This window comes from Didymosphaeria variabile (genome assembly GCF_027946475.1).
Source record: "Didymosphaeria variabile strain IMI 356815 chromosome Unknown scaffold_4, whole genome shotgun sequence".
Lineage (NCBI taxonomy): Eukaryota > Fungi > Ascomycota > Dothideomycetes > Pleosporales > Didymosphaeriaceae > Didymosphaeria > Didymosphaeria variabile.
In genome coordinates this window covers 3,634,117-3,661,577 of record NW_026611623.1, presented here as the reverse complement: position 1 = coordinate 3,661,577, position 27,461 = coordinate 3,634,117, and the positions used below count along the sequence as shown (strand labels likewise).

The following is a 27,461-nucleotide window of genomic DNA, read 5'->3' as shown; positions in this document are numbered from 1 at the left end:
TGCACTCGCAACGAGATTGTCCAGGTTCATCCTTAGAATGTCACGGTGAGCGCATCGAATCTTGAAAGAAGCCTTATTCTTGAAAATCATTCAATGGAACCCCGGAACCTATGGAACACACGTCGACTTGGGCGTGTGAGGGTCGTCAAGTCTACTCGGGCTGTTGGAGAATTTGCTGATGTAGGGAAGTGCAGGCCTGAGGACATACCGCCGCAGGCTAAGGACGGGGAGAAAGCTCAAAATGATAGGATGATGATGGAGAAGATGCTCAACAGGATTCACTTTTCGCTTCGTCGCCTCTATGCACCGTCTATGGAGACATTCTCGCGAACTCATCGTGGTCCAGAACTCAAATTTGTCTGAGCTTGCAGGTTAGAACGTAATTGAACGGCCACACTGTCTATGCAACGGCTCGCTGCGCACATACGTTGACTCTTGAACATGTAATATTACTCTCGGCTTCAGCCAGAACTTACACACAGAATTACCTTAGACGTCGCCTCACCTATCAAAGGCCCGCGACTGACGGAGCTCGAGATGGTGAACGACACGACCGGTTGAAAATCCTTCCTGAAATAAGCCTCGAGACGAGGCATCATGCTTTTCCATCGAGAAACCTGCAACAAAATGATGATGATTAGAGAATCAGGAGCGGGAGCATGAGTATGTACTTACCTGTAAAAGAACAAGAAGCTTCACGGTGTGAAGAATACCATGCAACAGACCAAATCAAATGTCCGTCTCCAAAAACCTTTCCTGGCTCAAGGCCCAACTCCGTCCATGCCTATGCAACCAAACAAAACCGCTCCATAAAAAGCAATGCCACGGCAAAGGGAAGAAAACCACCAACGGACCCACACCAGGTGGAACATACGTACCTCGTAACGAAGTAGGCTCAAGGAGCAATCTAGACGACACTGTAGCGTCCGGTTGGTCCACGAACAGCAGTGTCCTCGGCAGACATGGTCGCCTCCTTGAGAAGTCGAGTAATCTCCATCATAGCGTCAGTGACCACATTTTCGTTATCACCCTCGACAAGGATATAGAGCTTCGGTAGCTCATTCTCACCAGGTTCTTTACCTGGCGCGTAGAAGTTGCCCTTGGTGGTAATGGAAACACCCGTCGTATCCAAGATCTTTACAACATTGGTGCGGTTGGTGACAGCCCAGCGTGCCTTCTGTGGGAAATCGTTGATTTCAATCGTTGAATGGAAAGCACCGGCATCTGGGCCTTTGTTGTCAATGGGCTGGCCGTGATGAATCATACCCTTCTTGCTCAGGCGACCATCAACCTTGCTGGCAGCTGCCAAAGCCCTCTCCTTAGCAGACATGGGCTTCGTTGGGCCAGTTGCTGCAGGACGCTCTGTCTTACTGACCACAATCTTGCTGGTAAGGAGTCGCTTCCATGCCGGTTCATCTGCTGCAGGTTCGGTCTCTTTGCCTGCATTTGCTGCAGACACCACCTCAGGCAGCTTCTTGAGAGCGGGCAACTCCGGTTCATCATCACTGACCTCCTCGCCTTCAATATGATGCGCTCGTTTCTCTCGTCTCTTCTCCATGGCGCGTGCCGCATCAAGTTTGTCAAGACCCTTGCCGCCAAACCCAGGATCGAACCACTTCTCCTCACCAGCTTTGATCTTAGCTTTGAAGTCTTTCGAGATATTAGCAAGATCCTCGGGGACGTCCTGCTGACTATCCCTCAAAGCCCTAGCGACATGCATGGCAAAGCGCTCTTCACCCGGAATTTGAACTAGCGTGATGGCTGTACCTTTGTTGCCCGCACGACCAGTGCGTCCGCAGCGATGCACGTAGTCTTCCAAGTGCGTCGGGCAATCGTAGTTGAACACCATAGCAAGGTTAGGAACATCTAGCCCGCGGGCAGCCACGGAGGTAGCGATTAGAATGGGCAAAACTCCCTGTTTGAAGTCGTTAATGGCCTCACTACGATCCGTTTGATCCTTGGCGCCGTGAATCGTGTTTACGCCGACATACTTCGCTTTCATAAGCTTGTGTAGAAGATCCTCGGCAGTCTCTTGTCGCTCCACAAACACAAGTATCTGTGCATTTTCATCCTTGGAGAACAAGAGACCCAATTGTCGGAGGAGCTCTTTCATCTTTGGGTCTTGCCCAGGTGGTACCGTTATCACTACTTGGTGGACATCCTTGGTAACGACGCTACGGCCTCCGATCGTCACTTCAGCAGGATTCGTAAGTCCTTTCTTCGCCAGAGCGTTGATGTTCTTAGGCATAGTAGCGGAAAAGAGAATGGTCTGCCGATCGGGCCGGATGTTGGCCATGACTTTCATGACCTGTGGTTCGAAGCCCATATCAAACATGCGGTCAGCCTCGTCTAGAATGAGATATGTAACGCGCCTCAGGTTGAGAACACGCCCTGAGTTACTCTGAAGAAGGTCAATAAGGCGACCAGGAGTTGCGCACAGAACATGGATGCCACCACGCTTAATCATCGCAATTTGCTCCGAAATGGGCGAACCTCCATAGGCGCAGGCAATATGCAGATTCGATGCCTTGAGAAAGGGTCTCAACTCTTTTCCGATCTGGTCGGACAGTTCTCGAGTGGGGGCAAGAACCAGTGCAATTGGACCATCTGAGGGCTTGAGTGGCTGCTGATCCAGAATGTGGCGAATCATGGGAATTCCGAAAGCAAGGGTCTTTCCAGACCCAGTCTTCGCTACTCCGATGAAGTCCAGGCCAGACTCAGCCATAGGAATAGCCTGTGCTTGAATAGGCGTAGGCTTGGTGAAACGCAGCTTAGCGAATACGTCCATCGTCTGCTGCAGAAGACCCATCTGAGCCCATTTAGTGACAGGGCGGGGCACGTTAGTACCTTTTACGATGATGCCGTCAAGTTCAAAACGAAGATTGCGTACTTCCTCTTCGGTCATGTTTGCGATCTCCGTAGGTTCGGTGTAGAAATTCTTACGGAAAGGTTCATACTCAACTTTTGAATGGTCGGTAATAGGAACCTCCTTCTTCCTTTTCTTGGTAGCAGCGAGTGCCAGGAGATCCTCACCTTCGACGGCAGTCAAGTCTGGTTCGTGGTCGTCATCAAACATGGTCTGGCCTTGTGGTCGACCCCTGCTTGGCTGCGTATCAGTCAAGCCTGCCATGAAGGCTTCGAGGGGATCGATGTCGTCTTCTTGAGCGCCTGCGACTTCGTCAACGTCCATCTTTTCAGCGGACTCTTCGGTGACTTCTTTCATCTGCGCATCTTCGTTCGCTATCTCCGCGCGGCGTTTCTCCAGTTGAGCTTGGATTTCCGCTGCGTTGTCTCCCTCGGGGCTGTCCATATCATCCATAACATCGTCTTCCTCGGCATCGGGTGCATCGGGTACATCTTGATCAAGTGGGGTAAAGTCGGGTAGTGCTTGAAGGGAACGCTTGCCCGTGTTCTCTTCATCGTCCAGTAACGCCTTCTTCGCGGGCTTGTTTGCTTCTTCACCAGATTTAGCTTTGTTCCCGAAGGAGCCGATGTTACCGTTTGGTTTGGTTGACAGTCCGCCTCGACCTGTTTTCGTTAGCCGATGTGAAGATGCAGGGATGTCACACATACTGGGAACTCCAGCACCGTTGCTAGTGGCACCGTTGATCTTAGCAAACGGCGCCGGGGCAGCGGTCTCGGCGAGCTTGAAAGGCTCCTTCACCTTGGTCTGCTTGGCTTTCTTCTCTACACCAAGCTTCGAGGGAGCCGGAGCTGCAGCCTTTGAGGGGGCGGCCTCTGCATCGCTCGCTACGGGCGCCGAAGTAGCTGTCGGTGTGGCAGGCGTGGCAGGAGCTGGCGATGAACCCGCAGCGGGACTGTCAGTCTTGTCCGCCTGCTGCTTCTTCTTCTTCCATGCCTCAAGACGAGCGAGCGTGGCAGCTCTCTTCGCTTCCTCATCTAGCTTCGGCTTCTCGTCAGCACGTTTGTTCTTGTCTTGCCTGTTGTCGCTGGCTCTGGAGCTGGGCCTCGCGTCCGCGCCGGGGGTGGCCGACTTGGAATGGCGAGCGCGGTCATCGTCACGTCGACGGTCGGCCCGGGGATCGTGCCTATCCCAGCGATCATCGTGACCGTAGCGCCTATCCTCTCGGCTGCTGCGATAGCTGGAGCCGTGGTGCCTATCTCGTGACCGGTCTCTCTCCCTATCGCGGCGAGGCGAGCGGCTGCGACGGTAGGTATCGCGGTCGCGGTCACGATCCCGGCGGCGTTCGTTGCGGCTGCGCTCGTCGTCGTAGTAGCGGCGGTCGTCGCGGTCTCGATTGTCGCGTCTGTCGTCACGATCGCGGCGGGGTGCGGGCTGGCGACCTCCGCCTCGTTCGTCGTACCTTGATCGATCAGCGTGCCGGGAAGCCATGGCGGCTCTCGGAGTAATACTGTGAGTTCTGTGCCCGCGGCGGCTGTGGTGTGCGGCAACAATAGCGGCGGCGGGTTTTCTTGACGGCCGTTGTTGTTGCGCGTTGTTATGTTCAGGCAGAGGAGAGAAGTAGTTAACGTGCTGTTCAAGGTCAAGGCAGGAACGAACCGCTAGCGCCATGCCCCGTGCGTCGGTCGTCTCTCAAGCTTATCGATAACAAAAACTTTCGAACGTGCACTTTACCAGACAGCAGCCGAAGCGCAACTTGCATTTCGACCCTGCACGCCACAATGGCACCGAATCCACGCAAAAGGAAGGCTGTTACTCGCGATGTGCCTGCCGCCAGTAACTCAGAGGAAGAGCTGGCCGATGGCCTGCTGGATGGCATCTTGTCGCACAGCGAAGGCGAGTCCGATGCTGATCATGAAGAAGATGCAGAGAGCGACACCAGCAGTGTCATAGAAGGCTTGTCCGATGAAGACGAGGAGGACGAGGAGGACGGTGCTGCCTTCTCCGACACTGACCCCAAAGACGGAGAAGGGGATATCCGCGAACAGATGCGCAAACTAACCACAAGAGATGCAACTGTGCGGCTCAGTGGTGTTGACCATGCCCTCGATCGCGACTCTCGCCCGCTAGCGGATGGTGAGCTGGATGAGCAGGACGACGAAAGCCTTCAACGCAACTACACCGTTACGACCGACGCAAATGGCAACCCACGCTATTTGTACAGAGAAATCGACCCCGTTTACGAATCAGACGACTCAGATGCCCCGGAGACGACCAATACGATAGGCAATATCCCGCTCACATACTACGACGAGTATCCGCATATCGGTTACGACATCAATGGCAAGAAAATTCAGCGCCCTGCAAAGGGCGAGGCGTTAGATGCTCTGCTAGATCAAATCGACATACCAAAGGGATGGACTGGGTTGACAGACCCCGCCACCGGGAAGCCGCTAAACCTTTCGGAAGAGGAACTGGACGTCTTGAAGAGGCTCACCAGAAATGAAGTGGTTGAAGATGGCTACGACCCCTACCCAGAAATGGTGCACTACTTCTCCGGCAAGCTGGAAGTCATGCCACTAAGCGCTGCACCGGAGCCAAAGCGGCGTTTTGTGCCTTCCAAGCATGAAGCCAAACGGGTCATGAAGATTGTGAAAGCAATCAGAGAAGGCCGAATCCAACCTTACAAGCCCCCGTCCGAGGAGGAAGAGGAAGAGGAGCGGGTGTATTATGATGTTTGGGCCGATGAGAAGCCGCGTCCCGAGAATTCCATGCACCTCGCTGCACCTAAATTGCCACCACCTGGCTACGATGCAAGCTACCACCCTCCTCGGGAGTACCTTCCCGATAAGAACGAGGAAGCTGCTTGGCTGGCGGCTGACGAGGAAGATCGGGAGAAAGATTATCTTCCCAAGAATTACGAAGCTTTGAGGAAGGTGCCAGGCTACGAACGTTTCGTGAAGGAAAGGTTTGAGCGCAGCCTTGATCTGTACCTGGCCCCGCGAGTACGGCGAAATAAGCTCAACATCGATCCAGAGTCGCTCCTTCCCAAACTTCCTAACCCAGAGGACCTCAAACCGTTTCCCACAACGTGCGCAGCTATTTTTAGAGGCCAGGAAGGCCGCGTTCGGAGTGTTTCCTTCGACCCCCAAGGTATTTTCGTCGCCAGCGGTGGCGACGATGGCTATGTGCGCATTTGGGAGCTGCTTACTGGTCGTCAAGTGTGGAATGTCAAATTGTCGGACGAGGACGCTGTAGACGCGGTCAAGTGGAGGCCAACCAAAGATGCATCAATTTTGGCGGCGGCAGCAGGAGAGAGTGTCTACCTGATCGTGCCCTATTCCATTCTGTCGCCCGATGTGGAGCAAGCAAGTCGCGACATATTGGACGCGGGCTGGGGTTATGCAGCATCGAAGCCATCTACCACTACGAATGGTGTGACGAAGGAACCTCCTGGCAAATGGGCTCGACCTGGAGGTAAATTTGAGTCCAAGGGCGTGCTGGTACAGGCCACAGTCCGTTCGATGGTCAAGATCATCAATTGGCACAGAAAGGGTGACTATTTCGCAACGGTGTCACCTCGAGGCCAGAGTTCGGCAGTTGCTATCCACACCTTGTCCAAGCATCTCACACAATTACCGTTCCGGCGGCTCAAGGGCATTGCTCAGACGGCACAATTTCACCCATCCAAAGCAATCTTCTTCGTGGCCACTCGCAACACTATCCGAAGCTACGACCTCGCCAAGCAAGAGCTCGTCAAGATCTTGCAACCAGGCGCGAAGTGGATATCGTCAATCGACGTACACCCCGGCGGAGACAACATCATTGTCGGTACTTACGACAAGCGATTACTGTGGCACGACCTCGATCTGTCGACGAAGCCCTACAAGACGCTTCGCTTCCACCAGGAGGCGATCCGCGCGGTGCGATTCCATCAAGGCGGGCTGCCGCTTTTTGCAGATGCAAGCGACGACGGTAGTCTGCAGATATTCCACGGCAAGGTGGTTGGCGATTTGATGGAGAACGCCACCATCGTGCCGCTCAAAGTGCTGAAAGGGCACAAGGTCAAGAGCAGGTTGGGGGTGATGGACGTGGACTGGCACCCAAGGGAGCCATGGTGTGTAAGCGCAGGGGCCGATGGTACATGCCGGCTGTGGAATTAGATACCAGCATTGCGTTCAGTGTTATATAGAAAGGCGCTTCGGAAGAGAAATACAGCTCCAACTCATGGCCCGCCTCGCTTCTCGGCAGCCTGACACAGGTCGTGCTCAACACCACGCCAAGTGAAGATATGGCCAGATACGGCAACCTTTTCGAGGCATGTCGAAGGTCTCGCCACTGGACCTGGGGACAAGGCGCGCGCATCCCGCGCACGATGTCTTATGTCACATGCGAGGGTAGGTTCGCATGAAAAGGCTGCGTCTCGCCAGCAGCTCTGAGGAGGCGGATAGGGACACGTGCTCGGGCGAGGCGCACCTATCGGAATGTGATGGACCCAATGTTGAGTTGACCGAGCAGGAGGGGCAGCTCTGGTTTGTGTGAGCACGAGCAAGACGGTCTCGGGCTGAGTGGCTGGCGTGGGAGAGTCTGCTCGAAGGCGTTGTTGAGCGCTGCCTCGTGCCCCCCACAGCTTCCCTGATTGGCCCCAGTCGGCGATGCAACCGCATGCCATTCACAGCACGCGACACCGTCGATGCTGCCCGCCGCAATGTTTCCAATGCCTCTTGCTCGCCGCCCTTCACTCTGCGCTCCTGCTTGTGCCCTCGCGCTCGAGCTGCGACACCCTCTGCAACCCGACGGCCTTCTGCCTCCCCGATGAGTGCCCCAGCAGGCCAGCGACCCATCATGCCGCGACCCAGCTTTCCTCCCACGCCCGCACCCTCGACTGACATCACGGGCAAGACCAGTGCGCATGTAGGCCACTTGGACACGACCCAATTCTCCCTGCCGCCTGCCGCCATAGGCAGCACCCACGGCAGCACCACCGAGAGCTCTTCTTCCGCCTCGAGTGCCTCTGATTCTTCCTACCGGCCCTTATCTCCCGCCTCTCCTTCGGCCACTTCCAAGACGGCTCCCGCATCGCGCAAACGCCCGAGTTCGAGCCAGAGCGTAATCACCAAAGATGACTACTCACTGCCTCCACCGCCGACTCGCTCGCGCAAGATCATCCAGATGAAGCCGAAGGAATCGCAAGAGCAGCCCAAGACAGCAGCATCGCCGACGTCAGCAGCCAAGTCGGCACCCGCTGCTGGCGCTGCGGGCAGTGCTGGCGGGAAGAAGAAGCAGTCTGGAAACACGACTGCGGCAGGGAGGAAGATCGCTCGCAAGACGGCGCACAGCTTGATCGAGCGTCGACGGCGGTCCAAGATGAACGAGGAGTTTGGCGTGCTGAAAGACATGATACCCGCATGCGCGGGCCAGGAGATGCACAAGCTCGCCATCTTGCAGGTACGATTCCATGGTGCAGGACATAACAACTCGGCTTGCTAACATCATGCGCAGGCTAGCATTGAGTATATGCGCTATCTCCAGCAGTGCGTGGATGACCTGAAGGCTGCTCATCGTCCAAGGCGAGCCTCCCCAACGCCCACATCCCCACTACGGGAACCACCCCCTCTTGCCGTTGCAGCAGACGCAGTGGACGAGGACGACGAGGAAGAAGAAGACGAGGACGAGGAAATGTCTGATGCCGTCTCACCAAAGCACACTGTCCATGCCCAACGGACAGCTAGCTACCATTTTACGAATGCCTCGCCTGCCATTTATCCCTCCGACCGCAGCGTCTATTCCACCACGACCTCGCCTGCAATGCACCCAGGCGACGTCCAGAACTACTCCGCGACCATGTCACCTGCCCTGCAACCCTCTGACCCTCACCATTACTCATTGTCTTCTTCAATTCGCTCTACAGCTACGTCTCCCTTGATCCAAGCATCGCCGGCATTTGGAGGGCAAACTCCTTCGCAGGCGCAATTTCAAAATCCCTTCCCCACGGCTCCATCGAGCAAGAACTCGCTCTCTGGCCCTGCCGGTGGTGGTTTTGCGCTCACCTCTCCCGCATTAGGGCCACAGGCAGATCGTGAAGACCACGAAGCTACTGAGGCCCTGCTGATGCTGAATACGGATCGAAGAAGCTGGCAGGGCAGTAACGGTGGCCAGGGTGGTGGACGTGGTATGAGCGTCAAGGATCTTCTAACCGGATAGACGACTGTAAACTTGGGTAGGACATGTTTCGGGGTACATTTTATGATTTCCACTGGCGAGGGGAGGTAATCTGACCGTAAGGCGTTGGAGGGTTTTTGCTTCGCGACTTTTCGCTCCTCGGAGGCCATGCGCGCTGGGTAGTACGCGCTGTCGTGCTTGGGAATTTTATGGCTTATGGTTCGAGATAAGTAGGCGCTCCACTAGTTCGTAGGAAAAGCGCATCAAAAGTGCAATAAAGCGTTTGAATCTGCGAGTTTCATCAATCATTCCCGACATACTGCACTCCCAGTCAAGCATACTTCTCGTTGCTGCAGCACGGGTGCTTTCCCCTGTACGGCAGGCGGAGAGCCGGGCCCACTTACCAATTCATACATGTTCGCATCTTCTCCCCTTTGCTCACCTTTGCAACAACGCTTCGTACATGTTCAGTATTTAACATGGCTCTTTAAGCTATTGTCCACGCGTCTCTCGGCTGGCACGTGGCATGGTTTCACGGCTGCTGACGCTTGGTTGCCGGTGTCAGATGCTTCTCTCGACCACACACGCAAACCCTCATGTACGAATGTGCATGGCGCAATCTCGGATCCGAGCTCCCATCTCCGCAGGCAGGCGCCAAGGATTACTGGATCCCACCTGAGGATCATAATGGGATGCATTACAACTCAGAGTCGGCGTTAACCGTCGGTGGTAGGAGGACCGCATAGCTGCGGGTGGATACTGCGTGCGAAACGGAGTCATGCCGCTGCATTGGGCGTCGATGTAGGGCTGCGACCATCAAGAGGTATGTGAGTAGGCAGGAGATGCATATCAAAGAGATAGATATGGTGTCTGAACTGGTCGATGAGGCCAGAGTGTTTTGCGCGTTGCCATGGTCGTCACGCCTTCTTAACCTCAGTGCTTCCGAACGTCTTTTTCCTCTCCTTGTCGTCCTGGTCATCTTTTTGTGCACACTAGTTGTCTTGACGGCACGGGTCCATCGCGTAGAGCCGTAGGCTTTGATGTGTGCGCATCCCTGCCGTCGGCCTTCCAGACTTCGCGAGGCCGAGTTTAGGGCTGGAGCACTCACTTCATCCGACCCCGTTTTCCTTTCTCAGACTCAGGCTCAAATCCACAGGCTGCAAAAGATTTCTAAGCGACCCACTTGGTCATAACATGCGATCGCATCTGTCGCTCTTCGCGCCTGTTAGAAGCTCCGCGGAGCCTTGCCGGAACGCAAAGCTGCAACCCCTGTGGTCGGCGCTGCCTTGATAGAGCAACCTCGAGGGCGCTATGACCCCGCATTCACCTCGCTACCGCTACGACCGCGTGCGGCCGACCTTGACTCGGGCCCTTTACTTGGTTGGGGTTGGCTTACGCGGATTTAATCCCCCTAAAGTCCAGTTATAACTTGGTATAATTGAGATGCATCCCCTAGCCGTAAATCACGTCCCGTGCCAACTTCGTCCGTTCACGTTTCAACAACGTCTTTTCGAGTTCCTCTTCGACTACAAGAGACACACACACATATCCTTATTCGTTGACCATTCTACATCAGGATACCCATCACACCCATAAGGATTCTGCAACATTAGTGAATGCCCACATAGAGATCGTCTACCTGCAAGCACGGTTGAGGCTGTCGGAACAGCATGTCGCTCGCCGGAGAGACAGCGGCACCTTCAAGAGAAAGTTCGGAGTACGAGCAGAACACCGCGGAGAGAGATGTCGAGAAGGCCATGATACCAGAAGAAGAAGTACAGAAGGATGAACCTGAAGTATGGCCGATCTGCTAAACAATCATGCGTCTTTACGCTGACCACAACGTAGAAACTTAAAGATCAAGATGACATAGGCAGCGAGCTAGAGAAACATCTTTCCCGTAAGAGCACGCGAAAGCATCACCTAGCGCCAGAAGTCTTCCCATTGATGGACTTGGAGAACAACCTGGTCGGATGGGACTTCCAGGATGATCCTTTAAATCCTCGTAATTTCCCAGAGAATAGGAAGTGGTTTATCATGACACTTATATCGGCGATCACATTCTTGTGCCCGTTGACATCGTCAATTTTTGCTCCGGCTGTCAGCTTCATGAATGCGGACTTCCACAATACGTCACAAATTCTGGGGGCTTTCGCAGTGAGCGTCTTCGTACTGGGTTTCGCGGTAAGCCGGTCTGCACGTTCCTTCGTTGCACCACAAACTAATACATCTATAGGTTGGCCCTCTGCTGCTGGGTCCTTTGTCCGAAATATACGGTCGTCGTATCGTTCTGAACGGAGCAAACGTCATCTTTTGTGCATTCGACCTCGGATGTGCGCTAGCACCCAACCTCAGCGCACTCATTGTAATGCGATTTCTCGGTGGCGTAGGCGGATCAGCTTGTCTGACTGTTGGCTCCGGTGTCATTGCGGATCTCTTTCCTGCCGAACAGCGCGGCAAAGCGATGGCCGTTTACTCCACCGGTATCTTGTTCGGACCTGTGCTAGGTCCAATCTTGGGTGGCTTCATCGCACAACAAGCTGGCTGGCGCTGGGTTTTCTGGGTCGTATTCATCGCAAGCTGTTGCATTGCTAGTGGCCTGTTCATCTTGTACCGCGAAACGAACCATGTGGTCATACTGGACTGGAAGACGGCAAAACTGAGGAAGGAGATGAATCGTCCTGAGCTGCAGAACGTCATGACATATCAGAAAGATGCTGCGGCACGCTCGCCTGCGACTGTGCTTAAGCAGGGTATCATTCGCCCGCTCAAGATGCTTACCAGGTCGCCCATCGTCTTCTTCCTCAGTATTTACGTGGCATTCATTTTTGGACTGCTATACCTACTATTCACGACGATCACAGAAGTTTACATCACAACTTATGGCTGGTCTCCGCAACTCTGCGGTCTCGCCTACCTTGGCCTCGGCGTTGGCTTTTTCGTAGGACTCATCTTCGTGGCACGGACGTCAGATGCCACCATCATCAAACTCACCAAAAAGCACGGTGTCTACGAGCCGGAGTATCGTCTGGCGCCTTGTCTTATGTTTGGTTTCTTCATCCCCATCTCGTTCTTCTGGTAAGATACTCCGACCCTCCAGTACTTACAGGCACGGCTAACACCACTTTACAGGTATGGATGGTGCGCGTATTACAAAGTTCATTGGATTGTTCCAATCATCGGCCTAATACCCTTCGGCTTTGGCTCCATGGGTGTCTTCATGCCAATCCAGACATACATGGTCGATTCGTACCCACAGTACGCTGCTTCCGCTATGGCAGCTATGACCTGCGTGCGTATGCTATTCGGCGCCGTGTTGCCGCTTGCGGGTCCGAGTATGTATCGCAGTCTGGGATTGGGATGGGGAAACAGTCTCCTAGGTTTCGTGGCTGTGGGAATGATTCCTGTTCCCGCGTTGATATTCAAGTACGGAACGCAGCTGCGGAAGAAGAGTCCGCTCAAATTGTGATTGTTCTATTTGAGGAAGAAGGAGGAAGCTGATAGCGAAAATAAGATGTATCACGGCGGGTTTCTTCTATAAGATTAGCATTGCATTGGGGGATAGACGCATTAGCATATGAAGAGGGATAAACGCAGGGAAGGATGCCTCGCCGGCTTTGGGACACATAGCATGTTAGTACGTACCTATCATACGTACGCTCTAATCAATCACCTCTCTCCAACCACTCCCTGCACGCCTCATACACCCTCTTGAACCCCTCATCCAGCCCCACAAGCCTCTCGAACACTTCGCCATCGACTATTTCCAAGAACTTCAAATAAGCAACAAACATGAAATCAGCGTAACTCACTTCCCTCCCCAGAAAGAACGGCCCACTAGCATCCTGCCTTAGTAACCTAATTAGCTCTTCCGCAGACACACCTGCTTCCTCCCAGCATTTCTCCGTCGCATCTTCAGCCAGAACCCGAGCAAGAGGCTTCCCAAACCTCACCTCCCTAGTCTCGAGAAAGTACTTCGCGCTCCGGGGGTTCAGAATAGCAGGCACCTTTGGGATGACGAAGGGGCGGATGGGGTTAGAAAGAGAGGTCACTAGGTCCCGGACTTTGATGATTACCGGATTATCTAGATGAAGAGATGGGGTCGGGTGGAGGCGTTCCAGTGTGGGGGCGATGGCCCAGGAGTCCATTTCGTAGGTAGAGTCGGAGTGTTTGATTGCGGGGAGGAATAGGGGACGGGGTTTCGGTGGGAGGGGTTGGAGGGTATGCCGCTGGGATGGGGGTTAGTGAGTTGAGTAGGCGGGAGTTGGTTTCAATCGAGAAGTATATGGTGTAAGATGGGTGCACGAACAGTGATGAGAGCGTTGGCGCAAGGTCAGGATATTCGACCCATTGAGTGGTGTAAGGGATGGACTTGTAGTTGAGGATCATTCGTGCTGTGGACATGTTACATTGAATGCAATGGATACAGGAAGATTACTTACTTTTCCATGGGTTGAGGGACCATGAAGTGCCTTGTTGGCTTGGCAAGTCATAGAGAATCACCTGGGATGACATTATCAGAATTATGGGGTGAAGAGTGACGTTTGGTCAATACTGTCGCAAGCAACGTGCGGATGACAAGCTTTCAGTGTTTCCGAATTACAACGCTGCTTCCGCATCGATCTAATATGGCAGTATGCTCTCTGAGCATTCCGCGGCCGTTCTGCGCGACACAAGAGCTAGGCTGTATTCGGCGACTTTCCAAATGAAGTTAGCGGCGATGTGATGATACTCGACCACGGAACTTATTTTCTGATGAATCTCAAGTGATGGGATTGACACAGTGCAACCAGTATGGTACATTGAGATGATCTGAAGGGTTCAGGCCATGCTGTCAATTATAGATCCCCGCCCGCGCCTCGCTGTTGCATTCGGAGGACTAATCGTCTTCATCAGCTTCATCCTCCTCGTCTGACTCTCCATCGAACTCGCGAACACGTTTCATGCATTCACCCTTTCTGTAGGCTTCTCCTGGCCAGCCACACTCCCTGAAAATGGCTTTCAATGCATCACCAGCAGTGTCAACACCTGGTGGAAAGCGCCGGAACTCGACCTCTCCCTTCGGGTGTGGCACAACCTCCAAGTCTTGGAACTGCTTCCTCAACATGTCGAAGAAATCGCCTGTCGCATATGTGGGATGCTCTCGCCAGTGCTCCTTCAATTCTTCCCCTGTATCGCTGGTACGCGTGAGTGCTCCCTCCAAATTGTCCGGGTTCTGACTAAGCTCTGTGCCTCCTTTACCTCCCTTTTGGAAGTCGCACAGCGTTGCGGTACCACGCTTGGTGTCGATGAAGATGTAGTGACCGTTGCGTCCGGGTGTGAATCCGAGCATCGCCACGTGAGATGGTAGCAGAGTCTCCTCAGGAGGTGGATCGATGTTGTGCGGTCCAGTCCCTTTGAGGTAGGTATAATTGACGGCTGTACACTTCTCATACATGAAGATTTGCTCCCAGTCCTCAGGAGGCTCCAGGTACGGAAGATGGCGAACAAGATCGAGAACGGTATCGTCTTTCTCGGGAGAGAAGGTTTGCCGTTCGGGAATGGACCAACCTCCTGGAGGCGGGTACATGATGGAATGTTCGGGCAAGTACATGCGGATGAGAAATTCGTAATAAGAAGTCACCGCTGCAACGGTAGCGTCACGGTCGTATCCCAGAGTGGACGCCATTCTTCTAGTCGATCAATCGCCTTGCGCGAAATTCTTTGACCGGTGGAAGTTTTAGGCAGTGTAATTCTCCGTCCTGATTGAGAAGCCGTGCCAAAGGTGGGTTATTGTAGAAGGGTAGCCAACCCGTGCGATTACTGGATGTGCTCGCGATTTGACTTGGATGCGGGCTAGTCCGAAAGTGGCCACGTCACACAGCTGGTTGGAAAACGTCTCACTACGAGACAAAGAGGAATACAAGTGTGGCACGGAAAGGGCAGCAATCGGGTTCGAACATGTGGTATACTACAAAAGGCCGTTCAGCTGAAGTGATGGGACTTGGGGGCTGTAAGACGAGTGCTTTTTCTGGTATAAAGTTCTGGATTATACGCCCATCGTGCTTGCACTTACACCGCAAGTCGGGAAGGTATTAGTGAGACGGACTTGGAACATCAGCACCAGCTTTGGCATCTGTATATCATTGGAGTCTCTCTGGATCGATACTCCGACCAGTCGTACCCCTGCTCCGGACCTTCAATCAGAATAAGCGCCCAAGACTTTGAACTCTTCGTATTGCATCTGTTCACCTCTAAGATAAGATTTCATACGACATCATCAGCAATGAGCACACCCGGTGGCTCTTCGTTTCGGAGATGCGACGCTTACTCACTGGAGATTCTGAAAGCCTCTTCTCAGCTCCGTTACTGGGTGTAGGTAATGATGCTACCTCCGAGATTATAAGAAAGATGCTTCGCGAGCGTACAGAGCACCAGGCAAACACAGGCGTAGCTCGCCTGTCATATCTATGTTCAGTATTTTCTTTCCTGTCATTCATTCTATCTAGACTGTCATTTCAGATCAGCCAACTATTTATCACTCTTTCGTTTCATTAGATTTCAGCATGAAGTCCGCAATATTTTATTATCTTCTCGTGGGCGCATCACAGCTTTCGATACAGTAAGTGGACACAACTTCCATATGATAGGCATGAATATCGCCTGTTCCAGATTATACAATGTACTGAAACTATCGTGCCAGTACTGTAGCTTCGCCCATCAACGGCGAGAAGGACATTCGAGATGCTCAGCCCGGCGCATTCAATCTCGGAGGCAAACCTCCGACGGTGATTCATAACGATGTGGACAAGAGGCAATTGGAAGTACGGGTCCCGAAAGGGGGTCGAGGTGGCGGCCGAGGTGGAGGTGGAGGGAGCAGACCTACAAGGAAGGATCCACCGTACGAAGCGCCCCCCGGGTACATGGTGCACGTGTTCCTGCACGCAGGATAGACACCTCTTCGCACACAGTCAGAAGATCAGAAATCTTCATACCTTCAGCCTGTGCACCCATCCCGGTTTTGCAGATTACCAAGACTTCGACATCTGTACTGTTGCCGGAGATTATCCGTACCAGTTCCCTTCTTTTTGACCTACACTGACTTGGTAATCGTGATTCTAGTCCACCACCAGCAACTTCGGCTGCACCGCCGCCCCCTCCAGCGACTTCTAAGGCTCCTCCGCCCCCTCCGTCGAGCTCTGCACCTCCTCCGCCCCCTCCATCGAGCTCTGCACCACCGCCCCCACCGCCATCTTCTAAATCAGTACCTGCTTCACCGAGTTCGAGCTCCGCCCCAGTGCCCAGTTCGAGCTCTGTACAGTAAGTGTGGAAAATATCTCGTACAATTGGCCTAGTCATTGTATATGCTGTCGTAACGCACTGTGCTAAGATTCCTATCTTAGGACTGTAGCAGAGCCAACGCCCAGCATTGTTTCGTCCAATGTCTTAAGCTCTTCGAAAATCGCTTCGAATACTGTTTCCGAGTCCACGGCACCCTCTGTCCCTGTCCCCTCCTCGGCCACTGCGTCAGGTTCTAGCTCTGGTTCCATTACTGCTTCCGATATCGCATCGTCTATTGCTTCTTCTATATCCGGCTCATTGCTCAGTTCGGCGTCCTTGTCTGGGTCTGTAATTGGCCCCACTTCCCTTACAATTTCGGCTTCCAGCTCCATCACCAACACAGGGTCTACTGGGAGTTCTGCCTCTATTACTTCTTCGGCATCCCCGTCCACAATTACCGATACCTCTTCGAGTATCGTTGCCTGTCAACTGACGCGCGGTAACAATGGCAAAATGTCTATTGACAAGCGCAACGGTGGCTGTGATCCTACACAGAGTACTGTTACTGAGTGGCAGTCCAAGGCTGAAGTCATCAAAGGCAATCCCAAAAGCTTCGTTTGCAAAGGCAAAGAATGGCCGCAGGCTTGCTACCATTACTACTCCGTGATCGAGAATAATCCGAAGTTCGCATCATTGACGTGCCACAACAACGCTGACCGCCACGACGGTATCGCTACCGACGACTGGAAAAAGCAACACACGCTACCTACTTTCACGAAGTCGTACATGCCCAAAGAACTGATCAATGTGGACGTGCGAGGGAACGGTAAATCAGTGACTACTGTCCTGTGCGATCGCGATGAATACCCTCCCGCCTACTTCATGCCTAACGTACCTAAGGCGCAAAACACCGGACAGATAGTTCGATGGCTGCCACAAGGCGAAAATAAGGGCGCGGGCAGTATCTGGAAGGAGTTCTGCGAGAAGTTCGATGGTGGTGAGGGCAACGGGCGGTTCCACAAACAGGACTCGCCTGGAGGTATCAAAAAGGGTGATCTCAACATGAACAACGTCGAAACTAGTGTCGGCGCCATCAAGAAGAGGATAGGAAACGATAAGAGTACCACTACGACCACGACCATTCATGCTACATATACGCGCGCTGTTTTCAGCATGAAGTTCGACAACAACTGGCCTTTGAAGCCTGACAAGGCCAACAACTGGGGCCTTGAAGAGAACCCGTGTTGGCCGAAGGCTATTGTACCAGAAGATCCTGGATTCGTTCTACTCACTGACGATAACTGGTATAAAACGGCCGACGGCGCCTGGGCGGACATCGACAAGGCACGCGCCAATGTCAAGGCAGAACTTTACGCTAAGAAGCCGAAAGCGAAGGACCAGGCCGCGCAAGCCGCCATGAAAGCTCGTATTGCTGCTGCTGATGCAATCAAAGCGACCTGGAAACGTGGCCTTCCTTCTCTTGACCTTGAAGTCCTTGATGATGGGTTAGGCATTAGGAATGCTAACACCAGCGAAAGGTTAGACGCGCGGAAATACGAGGTGATTGAATGTGAGACAGCAGATTGTGCGAATGAAAGAAGGGGATTGAACGCTGATGAAATTGCGGCAATTCTGCCAGGACGTAATGCTGAGCTAGTCGAGCCAGTTCCTGCGGATGCTGTGGCGACATCAGTTCCTCAGACGCTTGTAAAGGTTGTCAGAGCGGAGACGGGCAGCGGTGTGAGAGCAGAGCTGCCGAGGGCGACGGCTGTATGAGGGTACTGCAGGTGAAGAGGACAGCAAAGACCACTTCTGGACAGTCTTGCTGTCAATTGTACTTTTATCTATCGTATCTATCTAATCTTTATCCTGCCTTCAAATTCCGGTGCGCAACAGAAGCTGCGACATGGCAGGTATCGAGCACTGCCACAGACGGAGAGAACAAGGAATCGCGGCATAGATACTGACGTAATGATCAAAGTGACATTAAATGGACTTATACGAGGCCATGTACGTGGGTATATCTATTCATAAAGCATCCGGACGCCCCCATCCTAGAGCTCGACTGGTAGCTTCGGTAGCGGCTTATTACTCGCATTTGAAGCCTGCCTTGAATGTTGACCAACCGCCACCTTAGTAACCCCATGACACTGGAAACTCATCCTTTCATCACGTTCCTGGACACCTAACAGTACCTCCACCTCTTCCTCTCCCTTTTCTCTTTCCTTGATAATCTCACTCGATGGTATTGTTTGCAAACTCGGTCTTCTAACCTCTGCACTCGCACTGCGAATCTCACTCCCGCCCATCTTCTGCAACATAATGTCGTCTGTACTTTCTTTCATGTTGCCATATCCTCCAAACTCTCCAAATCGCCCTTTATCAATACTCTTGCCGCTGCGATGCTCATTGCCACCAAAACTAACCAACGTCCGTGATCCATTGGTCGATGTCGCGCCTCTAGAATCTGATCCCGAGCGGAACGCGCGCCGGGGATACGGTAAATTGACCACGCTGCCTAGTTTTTGGCTGAGAGTTTTTGCGGAGGTGATGGCTCGGCTAGCTGGAGGGAAGAGGTAACGCGTGAAGAAGGGTTTAAGCGCGGGTAGAGAGGCGCAAATGAAGGCGAGGTTGCCTTCGTTTACGGACCAGAGCATTACGTCGTAAGCAACCCCTGGTGGTTGGAGTGTTAGACTTGCGTGGTCTGCATTGAGTTGAGAATGGAAAAGGGCTTACATGTAACATCTGCATTGGGGGTCGTGGCCATTTTGCCGAGGTAGAAGGTGCGTGCGATGCCGCATCCTACTGTTCTGTTATCTGTCAGCAAATTTACTGTGAAAAGAGTTTCTGTATCCATCAACCATATCACCACTACATCCTATACAAAGGCAAGAAAGGCAACTCACAAAAACCCCACGGCAAACACTGCCCAAAGCGCCATCTTCTGCCTCCTGGGCATCTGCAACGTCCAAAACAACCAACACGGTAACAGTACACTGTACAAATCTGTGACCACGCTAAACGTCCCCGCGAGCACACTCGGTACCTGCCCGTCCATGCACTTGAAATCTGACCCGTACGCGAGGTCGTATTGTCGCCAAAACGCCTCTGTGGGGATGCATATGAAGACAAGAACGAGCAAGAACACCACTATGTATAGCACGACAAATGCGATGGCGACCTGTGTGCAAAGTTTCCAGATGCGGTTGTATGAGCCCGAGGAGAGGCGGCGGTAGAAGAGGAGGATGGAGATTTTGGTGAGGCCGGTGGTTATGAGGAAACAGCCTTCGCTTAGCCAGCCCATCTATTTTTGAATCGTCAGTTATGGAGGTGATGATTGACAAGGGAAGGCGGAAGTTTTTTGTTACAGTATAGGGCAGTGATGTAGGGTGACGCGTACCAATGCTGCCGTTGGGGCTTTTCCCAAGGGAACATCCCAGGCGTGCATCCCGAAGCCGTTTTGCATTGCTAGGACACCGTCAATTTTGATAACCTGATAGCGAGGGATGCTGCCTGTTACAACTCACCGACGATGATTAGAGCTGTGTTTATTACGCCAAATATCTGGATAATTGTTAATGGTCATGTACTTTTCAGATGATGGGAACTTGCAAATTTCGCATACCCAAGCTGGAAGAATGATCGCATCGTCAAGTGCGAATCCGCCAGACTGCTTCTTGTGTCTTGACCAAAACCTCGCTCCAAGTAGAATGGTGGTCACCGCAAGGAAGAGACAGGCATAAGGAATCAGCCACGTCTTCCTCTCAGGATCGATGCGATTCGGCGCAGGCCAGCTGAGGAAGACTGGTATCGAAGGGCGCCCAAGTCCTCGTATCGTCAGTGCCGATGCCGATGCCAGCGGCGGCGTACTTGCTGGCATATCCGGGTGTGCACTAGACGAAAAGTGGAAGGGAACCGAACAGGTTGATTTATCTCTTTAATCTCCTCCAAGGGACAATGTCTGATATCCGAGAGCTTCAGCACGCATGCATCGGACAGCACAGAAGCTGCGGTTAATGTATGCAATGGTGTCTCGGTGATCAATGCGAGGGGTCCGTTTCCAGATAAATGGAGTGACATGTACATGTGCGATCATGACATGCGTGCCGAGTCCCATTGAGCATGGCAAAGCTAACGTCCTCCACGCGAGGTGAGGCAAACTTACCACTGCTTGACCTCGTCGGGAGAGAAGCCCGTTGTACCACCGCTAAACATTGGTTGGATACTGCCTAGGGTTTCAGGTTTGGAAACAGGTGACTGATAGGTTGTTGGCAGTAGGACATGGTGGTACTGAACTCAGGATGCTGTCATAACCCCTGCTAGTGCTAGGTGCCAGGCGTGAGGTGTGGCTGACAGGTGGGAGGGGACCAATTATACAGGGAAGTGCCTGTGATGAGAACTGTTAGCGTGAACTTTCTTTTGTCTACCGCCCTGCTGCTCTAACGCTGTTGTTCGGATTGCACTTGAAACGATCTTTGACACGGACGGTTCGTGGGGCACATCGGTTTGCTATGCCGTTGAACTCCCTAGATGATCTGCCTGGATCTGCGTCGTACCTTGCGGGTGACGGCTAAGCCGCACAGGCCGTGGAATACCTTTTCCGACCTTGGCCATAGGAAATGGACCCTCATTTCCGTGCATCTTGTGTCGGAATGGTGTTAGAGGTATTGACATCGTACTTCTGCCTGCTATAGCTTGATGGCGGACACGGCAGAGGGATCGAAAGCTACCTAGACTGGCAGGAGGATCGAGGACACCATTCCAAACTGGATGTATCTTGGAAGCGGGTTGTTTATGCAACAGATCGGAGCGACTGCCGAGTGAACACCAGCGGCAGGCCGGGTCGGCATCGTACCATGCTACTGCACCTTTTGTCTATCACAGATCAAGCTACCCACATGCTTCTGTATTCGTATCTGAGGTCAATGTACGCTTTTAGGAAGTAATCGACTCTGTGCTCTCGCACTATGCTGCAAGTAACTGCGATAGCTCATCAGTACACTCAATGATGTCTTAGAAGATCGCAAACTTTCCACGTCATTGCAGCGGCTGTGCTAGTTTACAAGATAACGACTTCACGTCGATCGAGACGTCCAGTGAACACATGCGGGGATCGGAAGCATGGCGTGGGTATCCCGGAGGAAACGCACGTGGTCGCATCGTGTGGCGTCTCTTTCCTATTGGTCAAGCACCATACATCCCTACCAACGATCAAACATCACATCAAGGAAACTCCTCGGTACATTCATCACGCTTTTCCTTTTGGATTGACCCAAAACAGAATATCTGCATCTGGTGTTACCACCGTGTTTCGGTATTTGCGTTCAAACCTGGTGCTGTTGTGACCATCACACATTCTAGTCGACTTGTACCCAATGTACATTAGTGATCAATTGTCAGGAAAGTAGTCAGCGATTTTTGAGAAGCAGAGTAGGCCTCGGTGCCTGGGCGAAAAGGTACCGAGATGCTACTAGCTGTCAGTTTCAGTTGTAGCCATCTTCTGTTTCTTCGATGCCGGCACGAAATTCTACCCGAGCCGCATGATTGCCACGCGCCTGATACGCACATTACGAGTCTTTCAAAGTTATCGTAGGGCACATTCCGCCGTTTCTTCGGGAATTTCTTTTAGATCTCCGGTAACAACTAACATTGACCCGCACTAGTAGCTTCTTGACCTCACTGAGAGAACATACTCCTAATCTCGGCATCCTCCTCCTCAAACTCAGCCAACTTCTTCCCTGGCAGCCTGACCGCTCTGTCCAGAGCCACAGGTAACCCTCTATGCCTGCCTCTCAACATGACTAAGATCATAATGATTTTGCTCCCTGAATACATCCCGCCACTGAAGCTATACGCCTGATCTGGCAGCCCTATGCTGATCCCAATGGTTGTGTACCCTGACACGATCTCGAACAGTATCGTGAACACACTGTACGTCTTAGGATCCTCAATGGAATGATGCGTTTCGATCAGTGTGATGAGGAACAGGGCGAGCGCAATCCACCATACATCGTGCGATAGCTGGCCGCGGACTTGCTGCGAGATCAGAGACGGTGGGTGCGTCGGCGGGTGCGCATTTAAGCTATGTATTGAAGTTGCGCGGCCGAAGTCCATGGTCGCTGATCTCTTCAACATTGTAGGCGTCGTCGTCGTCGTAGGACCGGCCACGCCGACGCCTTGGAAAGCCGTCATGCGATGCTGAATTTGACGCCCTATAAAGGCGGTACCGCGGAGCCCGACGTTGCCGATCGTTTTGATTGGTGTGCGTGTTGGTTTCTCTGGGATTGAGGTAGAAGGAGGAAGCGCGGCGTCAACGTCGAAGAGGGAGCTAGACGCTGAATGAAGCTGTTCTACCTCTGCTTCATCCCCCGCATAGATGCCGAGGGAGCGCTCTTCATATACGTTTGTCTTGCGCATGGTGATGATGTGGGGATACGCCGCAGTGTAGAAAATAACCAGCCATAGTACCTGCACATCAAAATACATGGCGGATGGAGAAACGATAGCATAGCCTCCGGATGGGATAGAAAAGCCTTCGAAGAGAGAGATGAAGATGCGGCGACCCAACGGTATCACTTCCATAGTGGGATTTCCTATGCTGAGTATCAGGATCAGGACCCAGTCTGCAGCCACGAATGAGCCAAAGGTCGCGATGAACAACCATGTGTCTCTCGCCGGAAACATGCTGGTGTAGACCCGACGTGGGAATTTGAGAATGAAGTCGAAGCCCTCTTTCCACACGCCATACTCTTTGTTCTTGGAGAAGAGATCGAGGAGAAGAGACATTGTCCAGATAAGAAAGCGTACGAACACCGGGAAAGCCGCTGGGCCAGCAAGCGATAGGATCGCCACGACGGTCAGCACGTAGTACGAATCCTGGAATGGAATGAAACCTGCATCTAGCAGGGTGAACCCGGCGTTGCTGTACGCAGAAATGGCGAGGAAGGCGCCTGCCCACCACGGATTCTGCGCGTTCACAGCAGTAGCCTCCTTTTCATAGACGGACATGTACGCACCGAGCGCGATGGCACCGAACATCTGCCAAAGTATAAAGTACGCAGGCACGAATACAGAGAGAAACTTCAATGCACGGTATTCGACTCCGCCAAGGTACTCTCGCTGGTCTGACGACAGGTTGAAGAACTGCCCGTTCCGGCCGATGTTGCGCTTTTGCTCTTTAACGAAAGATTGAACGTTGAAATCATCCCCAAATTTGGATTCTCCCGCCAGTGATCTTCTTCGACTTGAGACGGTTTGCTGAGTCTGTACGTTGTAGATTGAATGTCCGGTCGTTGCTGATTGTGGTCTGTCATGGGACTTCCGCTCGGGTATAGGGTCTAAGAAGCCAATGTGTTGTGGAGGACTTCTTCCATTAGCAACAGGAGACTGTCCAATATCAGCCTGTTCCTCTAAGATTGGTGTGCTGGGAGGTGGTTCGTTCGTATCCGTTCCGGCCGCCCCCGTTGCAACTTTCAATCCCCGCGGTTTACTTTGTCTCCTCCCTTTGCCGAAAGAGCTCATGACCGGCAGACCAAACATTGCTCCAGTCATTCCCACCATAGTCCCTGTAGTGCCCTTCTTCGCTTTCTTGTTCTCTTTCTCCATCTCCACGATATCCTCAAACCGCTTCTCGAAGATATGTTTCCTGAACGCCACGGTGAAGTACGAGACCAGTATCTGGCTTCCCAGCATCATTAAAATTGCCAACTCGACTTGTTGAAATGTGGTCAGCTGACTCAGGTTCACGGAATTCAGCCCGGCTGCAGTGAGAGCCGACATGACCATGAACATGCTATCCCACCATCCCACACTTTTTGCCGGATGTGATGCACCCCAGAAGATCAAAGTACCAACAATGGTAATCCCAATGAAATAAGCATAGTGCAGTGTGATGAAGTTGATTGGCGGAATGTACGGTTTGACAGCGGCCGCTATCTTCTCCACTCGAGGGTGCTGTGCCACAAAGGCTTCCCATCGATCTTCGAAGTCCATTGCTGTAACGGTACAGCGGTTGGTGTAGTCTATGTCATGTCGCGTGCGCGATCGAAGAATTGAGGAAAGGAGAGACGCTCGTTGCTTATCGTGCGTGTGCTGGCGGCGTAAGCCCGAAAGGGGATGAAACAGCCAGGATGGCGCGGGCCTCCCGTCGGGAGCAACGGCACCAGCCGGCGGCTACTTCCTTGTCGCACAGTTCTCTTTCGGCACATTATCACGTGCTGTTAGCTGCGTTCGTGGGAATAGATGTATTTCGACTTGTCGTTGAATCGTTGAGTGGTGATGCCTAGCATGGAACAGTGGTACGCGAAGGGGCTATTAGCTAGCACTAAGGGCGAGGTCAACCTCTGCATCGCCATCCCACTTTTGTCCTACATCTTCCACAACCTTGTCCACATACGTACGTTGTCGCATAGTGATTGCAGAGCTGGGAACTGTCTGCGACGCACATTTACGTTCGTCAAAAGCGCCAAATGCGGTGGTTTAAGCCTGTGATCGATACGTGAAAAGAAAACGAAGGCCGTGGAAGGCAGTGCGACAACAGTAAACGAGTGGCCTGCAAAGACTCTCCCGGTAATTCTTCAGCAACTCGCACGCTGTTCTCAATTGCGTCGAAGTATCGAACCAAGGAAGCCAGATATGGCCTCCCGCCATCTCCATGCAGCCCACGCGACAGCCACTGGTGCTCCGATACTTCCACCAGCATATACAGCCATAAGCGCCCACAGCCCCCTCACCCTTTTCTTCATAGCTTTTCCATCGTTCGCCCAAGGGTACGGCTCGCTCGGCACGTCCTTTCCTAGAAACTCGCAAAGTGGCTCCCACTCGAATTTCGGTCCAAACTCAAGCAAATTGTCGTTGGGCACAATGCTCCTGACTAGTGCGTAATGCCTGTCGAAAGCAGCTTTCGCTTCCGGAGTATTCTTGTATTGAGAGTTGCTATGTGCTTTGAAACACGCATGATTGAAGCGTGTGAAATCTCCTAGAGGCCATGGCGCGAGATTCGTGGCACCGCAGAAGTACGACAATTTGCTCCCGAAGATCCACCAGATCGTACTCTCCATACTGCGTGCCCAGCTGTCGTAGTCTCGGTTCGTCAAGACAACCTTTGCATCTGGGTACGCTTTGACGAGTTGCTCGGCGTACAAAGCACAGGGAAAGTCGGTCACGGCGTCGTAATTGGCGAGTAGCTTGTCGAATTCTGCGCGACCGTAGGGTGGTTGGCCGCGGAGGTGTACCTGTCGTTGTTGGTCCGGAAAGAAAGTAACTTCGACAGCTTCCTGCCAGTACGGCAATTGGGTCGGATCCTCTTCAATCACGGCGTCCATATGATGAGTCTTGTAGCCCAGCTTTCGAAGCGCCAGGCGAATGGAGGATGTTCCTGTGCGGCACATACCAAGGACGAGTACGCGCATAGGCTTCGTGCGCACGCGCTGGTCGCGGTCGATAAGCCGAGTACCCGAATTCTGTTCTCTCCTTTCATCATCTTCAATTTCCAAAAGGGACATCTTTGACATGTTTATTTCTTCAGAACTTGGCATTGGGGCTGAAGGGAATGAAGAAAAGAAACCGCAGGTAGTCACCCAGAAATGATGCACGTCGTAGCAGGCTTTCTGCTTCCGCAACGATCGGGACCACGTATATAGGTATGTAAGCGTTCCCTGAAAGCTTTTACCGGATTGGGTTCGGAAGCCTATCCTCTTGGGCTTGACCACACGAGTCATGAGATGGGGGCCAGGATGTAAACAAAGCCGGGTCATCGAAAAAGACACACCGTTCCGGCATGGTCCGGACCAAGCCTTCCGGATCCTTGATTCGTGCATTGAGAGTATTGGCTTTGCTCTGGATTTCATGTGGATTGTCCGACTGAGATCAAAAGCTGCGTTGCTGGGGCATGCAAAACATTTCCTCCCACAACGTCTCGGTCAAGGTGGACTGTAAGCGGGTCAAATCGATTCTCCAAACCATCTCTTGCTGCATTGGCGTACATATCAAGCAGTTGGCATCTTGTTTGGCACTGGTGGCTAGGCGTGCAAGATGGTTCAGCCTTTTCGGTTGGCTTCTTCCCACAACTGGTCGTTCCACTTGATAATGAGATGATTCGTCAACGCTTGCAGCTCCCTTGCGCCTGTCGAGCGCGCCTTTGGGTCCGCTAGCAAGCTTGTCTCGAAGCCTTTGTTCGCCCATAAAGTGGCTGGTTTCCAGTCCTCGATTCTTGCATGCGCGATGGCGGCAACGTGATATGCCTTGACATAGTAGTCCGCAAGGCCCTCCTCTTCGAGCTGTTCCACAAGCTGTGCGCTTGCTTTAGCGTTCTTGAGTGCCTTCCTCTTGCCTATTGCAGACTTGGGGACAGAGAGGGTAAGCTGCGACTCAAAGGCGGCGAAAGCCTTCTGGAGGTCCTGTCTGCGCTGGTCGCTGGCATGTCTTGCATCCCTTTCAAGCGCGCAAGCGTCACATGTGCACTTAAATCCATATTGGTCGAGCCGTCTCTGGCGTGCCTCATGGCTGTGCAACAAGGGGATGTAGGTAGCAAAAATCTCTTCGCCCTCTTCGATGCGTCTGTTCGCATATACGACGCGACGACCCAATTGTGAGTCCCAGTATTGACTGGTATTGGGGCGGCAGGAATGATTGATGCGCGCTCCTTTGGGAAAGAGTCCGAGGCTGTTACCGGTTATATATGCGTTGCTGCGAATGATAGCCATAAGCGTGTCGTTGGCATTGTCGACTGAAGTCATATGGGCGTGAAGGGACATGACTGCGCCCTTGTCTTCTGGCGAAAGCCCATCGAAAGAGGATCTTAGGAGTGTATGGATATCCGATAGAGGATAGGCAACGCCATCCCGAATTTCCGGAGGGGTTAGCTGGATCATTGCTGGCTCAGACAAGATGATATCGCCAGGCTCGATAGCTCTTGACGCGTAGACACCAATGCCCTTTCCTGGACTGGGTCGCGCCTCCCATACTTGAGGTGGTCCAAGGCAGGACCGAGAATGGGTTATCCATGACGAGCGGCTGCAGGATGTCGCGGTGGACGCGAATGTGATGAGGATTAGCGCGACGCTGGTCAACATAGTGAAGCTGAGGAGATGAGATAAATCAGGAAATTGAGAGGATGGTTGTGCATGTGCTATGGAGTTGGACAGAAGCCGGGAGAACCATAGCTGTTGTGAATATA

General features: G+C 52.8%; 9 protein-coding genes across 9 annotated transcripts; 4 read left to right on the top strand and 5 right to left on the bottom strand.

Moving 5' to 3' along the window:
• Positions 1–907: 907 nt before the first annotated feature.
• PRP5 (pre-mRNA processing RNA-helicase) lies at positions 908–4,354 on the bottom strand (the record flags this gene model as incomplete). The annotated part of the gene is made up of 1 exon (XM_056214865.1): positions 908–4,354. The coding sequence occupies one exon, from the start codon at positions 4,352–4,354 to the stop codon at positions 908–910; it is 3,447 nt and encodes a 1,148-aa protein (XP_056072132.1).
• A 290-nt stretch (positions 4,355–4,644) lies between these two features.
• Positions 4,645–7,026, top strand: ERB1 (Ribosome biogenesis protein erb1; the record flags this gene model as incomplete). The annotated part of the gene is made up of 1 exon (XM_056214864.1): positions 4,645–7,026. One exon carries the CDS (start codon positions 4,645–4,647, stop codon positions 7,024–7,026), a length of 2,382 nt encoding a protein of 793 aa, XP_056072131.1.
• Positions 7,027–7,678: 652 nt separating this feature from the next.
• Positions 7,679–9,067, top strand: N0V89_006091 (uncharacterized protein; the record flags this gene model as incomplete). The annotated part of the gene is made up of 2 exons (XM_056214863.1): positions 7,679–8,311; positions 8,366–9,067. The coding sequence occupies 2 exons, from the start codon at positions 7,679–7,681 to the stop codon at positions 9,065–9,067; spliced, it is 1,335 nt and encodes a 444-aa protein (XP_056072130.1).
• Positions 9,068–10,695: 1,628 nt separating this feature from the next.
• Positions 10,696–12,494, top strand: N0V89_006090 (uncharacterized protein; the record flags this gene model as incomplete). The annotated part of the gene is made up of 4 exons (XM_056214862.1): positions 10,696–10,821; positions 10,874–11,209; positions 11,262–12,103; positions 12,158–12,494. 4 exons carry the CDS (start codon positions 10,696–10,698, stop codon positions 12,492–12,494), a joined length of 1,641 nt encoding a protein of 546 aa, XP_056072129.1.
• A 1,410-nt stretch (positions 12,495–13,904) lies between these two features.
• On the bottom strand, positions 13,905–14,693 carry N0V89_006089 (uncharacterized protein; the record flags this gene model as incomplete). Its single annotated transcript, XM_056214861.1, has 1 exon — positions 13,905–14,693. One exon carries the CDS (start codon positions 14,691–14,693, stop codon positions 13,905–13,907), a length of 789 nt encoding a protein of 262 aa, XP_056072128.1.
• Positions 14,694–16,798: 2,105 nt separating this feature from the next.
• N0V89_006088 (uncharacterized protein) lies at positions 16,799–18,061 on the top strand (the record flags this gene model as incomplete). The annotated part of the gene is made up of 1 exon (XM_056214860.1): positions 16,799–18,061. The coding sequence occupies one exon, from the start codon at positions 16,799–16,801 to the stop codon at positions 18,059–18,061; it is 1,263 nt and encodes a 420-aa protein (XP_056072127.1).
• A 3,900-nt stretch (positions 18,062–21,961) lies between these two features.
• On the bottom strand, positions 21,962–24,731 carry HKT1 (Sodium transporter hkt1; the record flags this gene model as incomplete). Its single annotated transcript, XM_056214859.1, has 2 exons — positions 21,962–24,457; positions 24,726–24,731. 2 exons carry the CDS (start codon positions 24,729–24,731, stop codon positions 21,962–21,964), a joined length of 2,502 nt encoding a protein of 833 aa, XP_056072126.1.
• Positions 24,732–24,882: 151 nt separating this feature from the next.
• Positions 24,883–25,821, bottom strand: N0V89_006086 (uncharacterized protein; the record flags this gene model as incomplete). The annotated part of the gene is made up of 1 exon (XM_056214858.1): positions 24,883–25,821. One exon carries the CDS (start codon positions 25,819–25,821, stop codon positions 24,883–24,885), a length of 939 nt encoding a protein of 312 aa, XP_056072125.1.
• Positions 25,822–26,322: 501 nt separating this feature from the next.
• Positions 26,323–27,357, bottom strand: SET5_1 (SET domain-containing protein 5; the record flags this gene model as incomplete). Its single annotated transcript, XM_056214857.1, has 1 exon — positions 26,323–27,357. The coding sequence occupies one exon, from the start codon at positions 27,355–27,357 to the stop codon at positions 26,323–26,325; it is 1,035 nt and encodes a 344-aa protein (XP_056072124.1).
• Between the last annotated feature and the right edge of the window lie 104 nt (positions 27,358–27,461).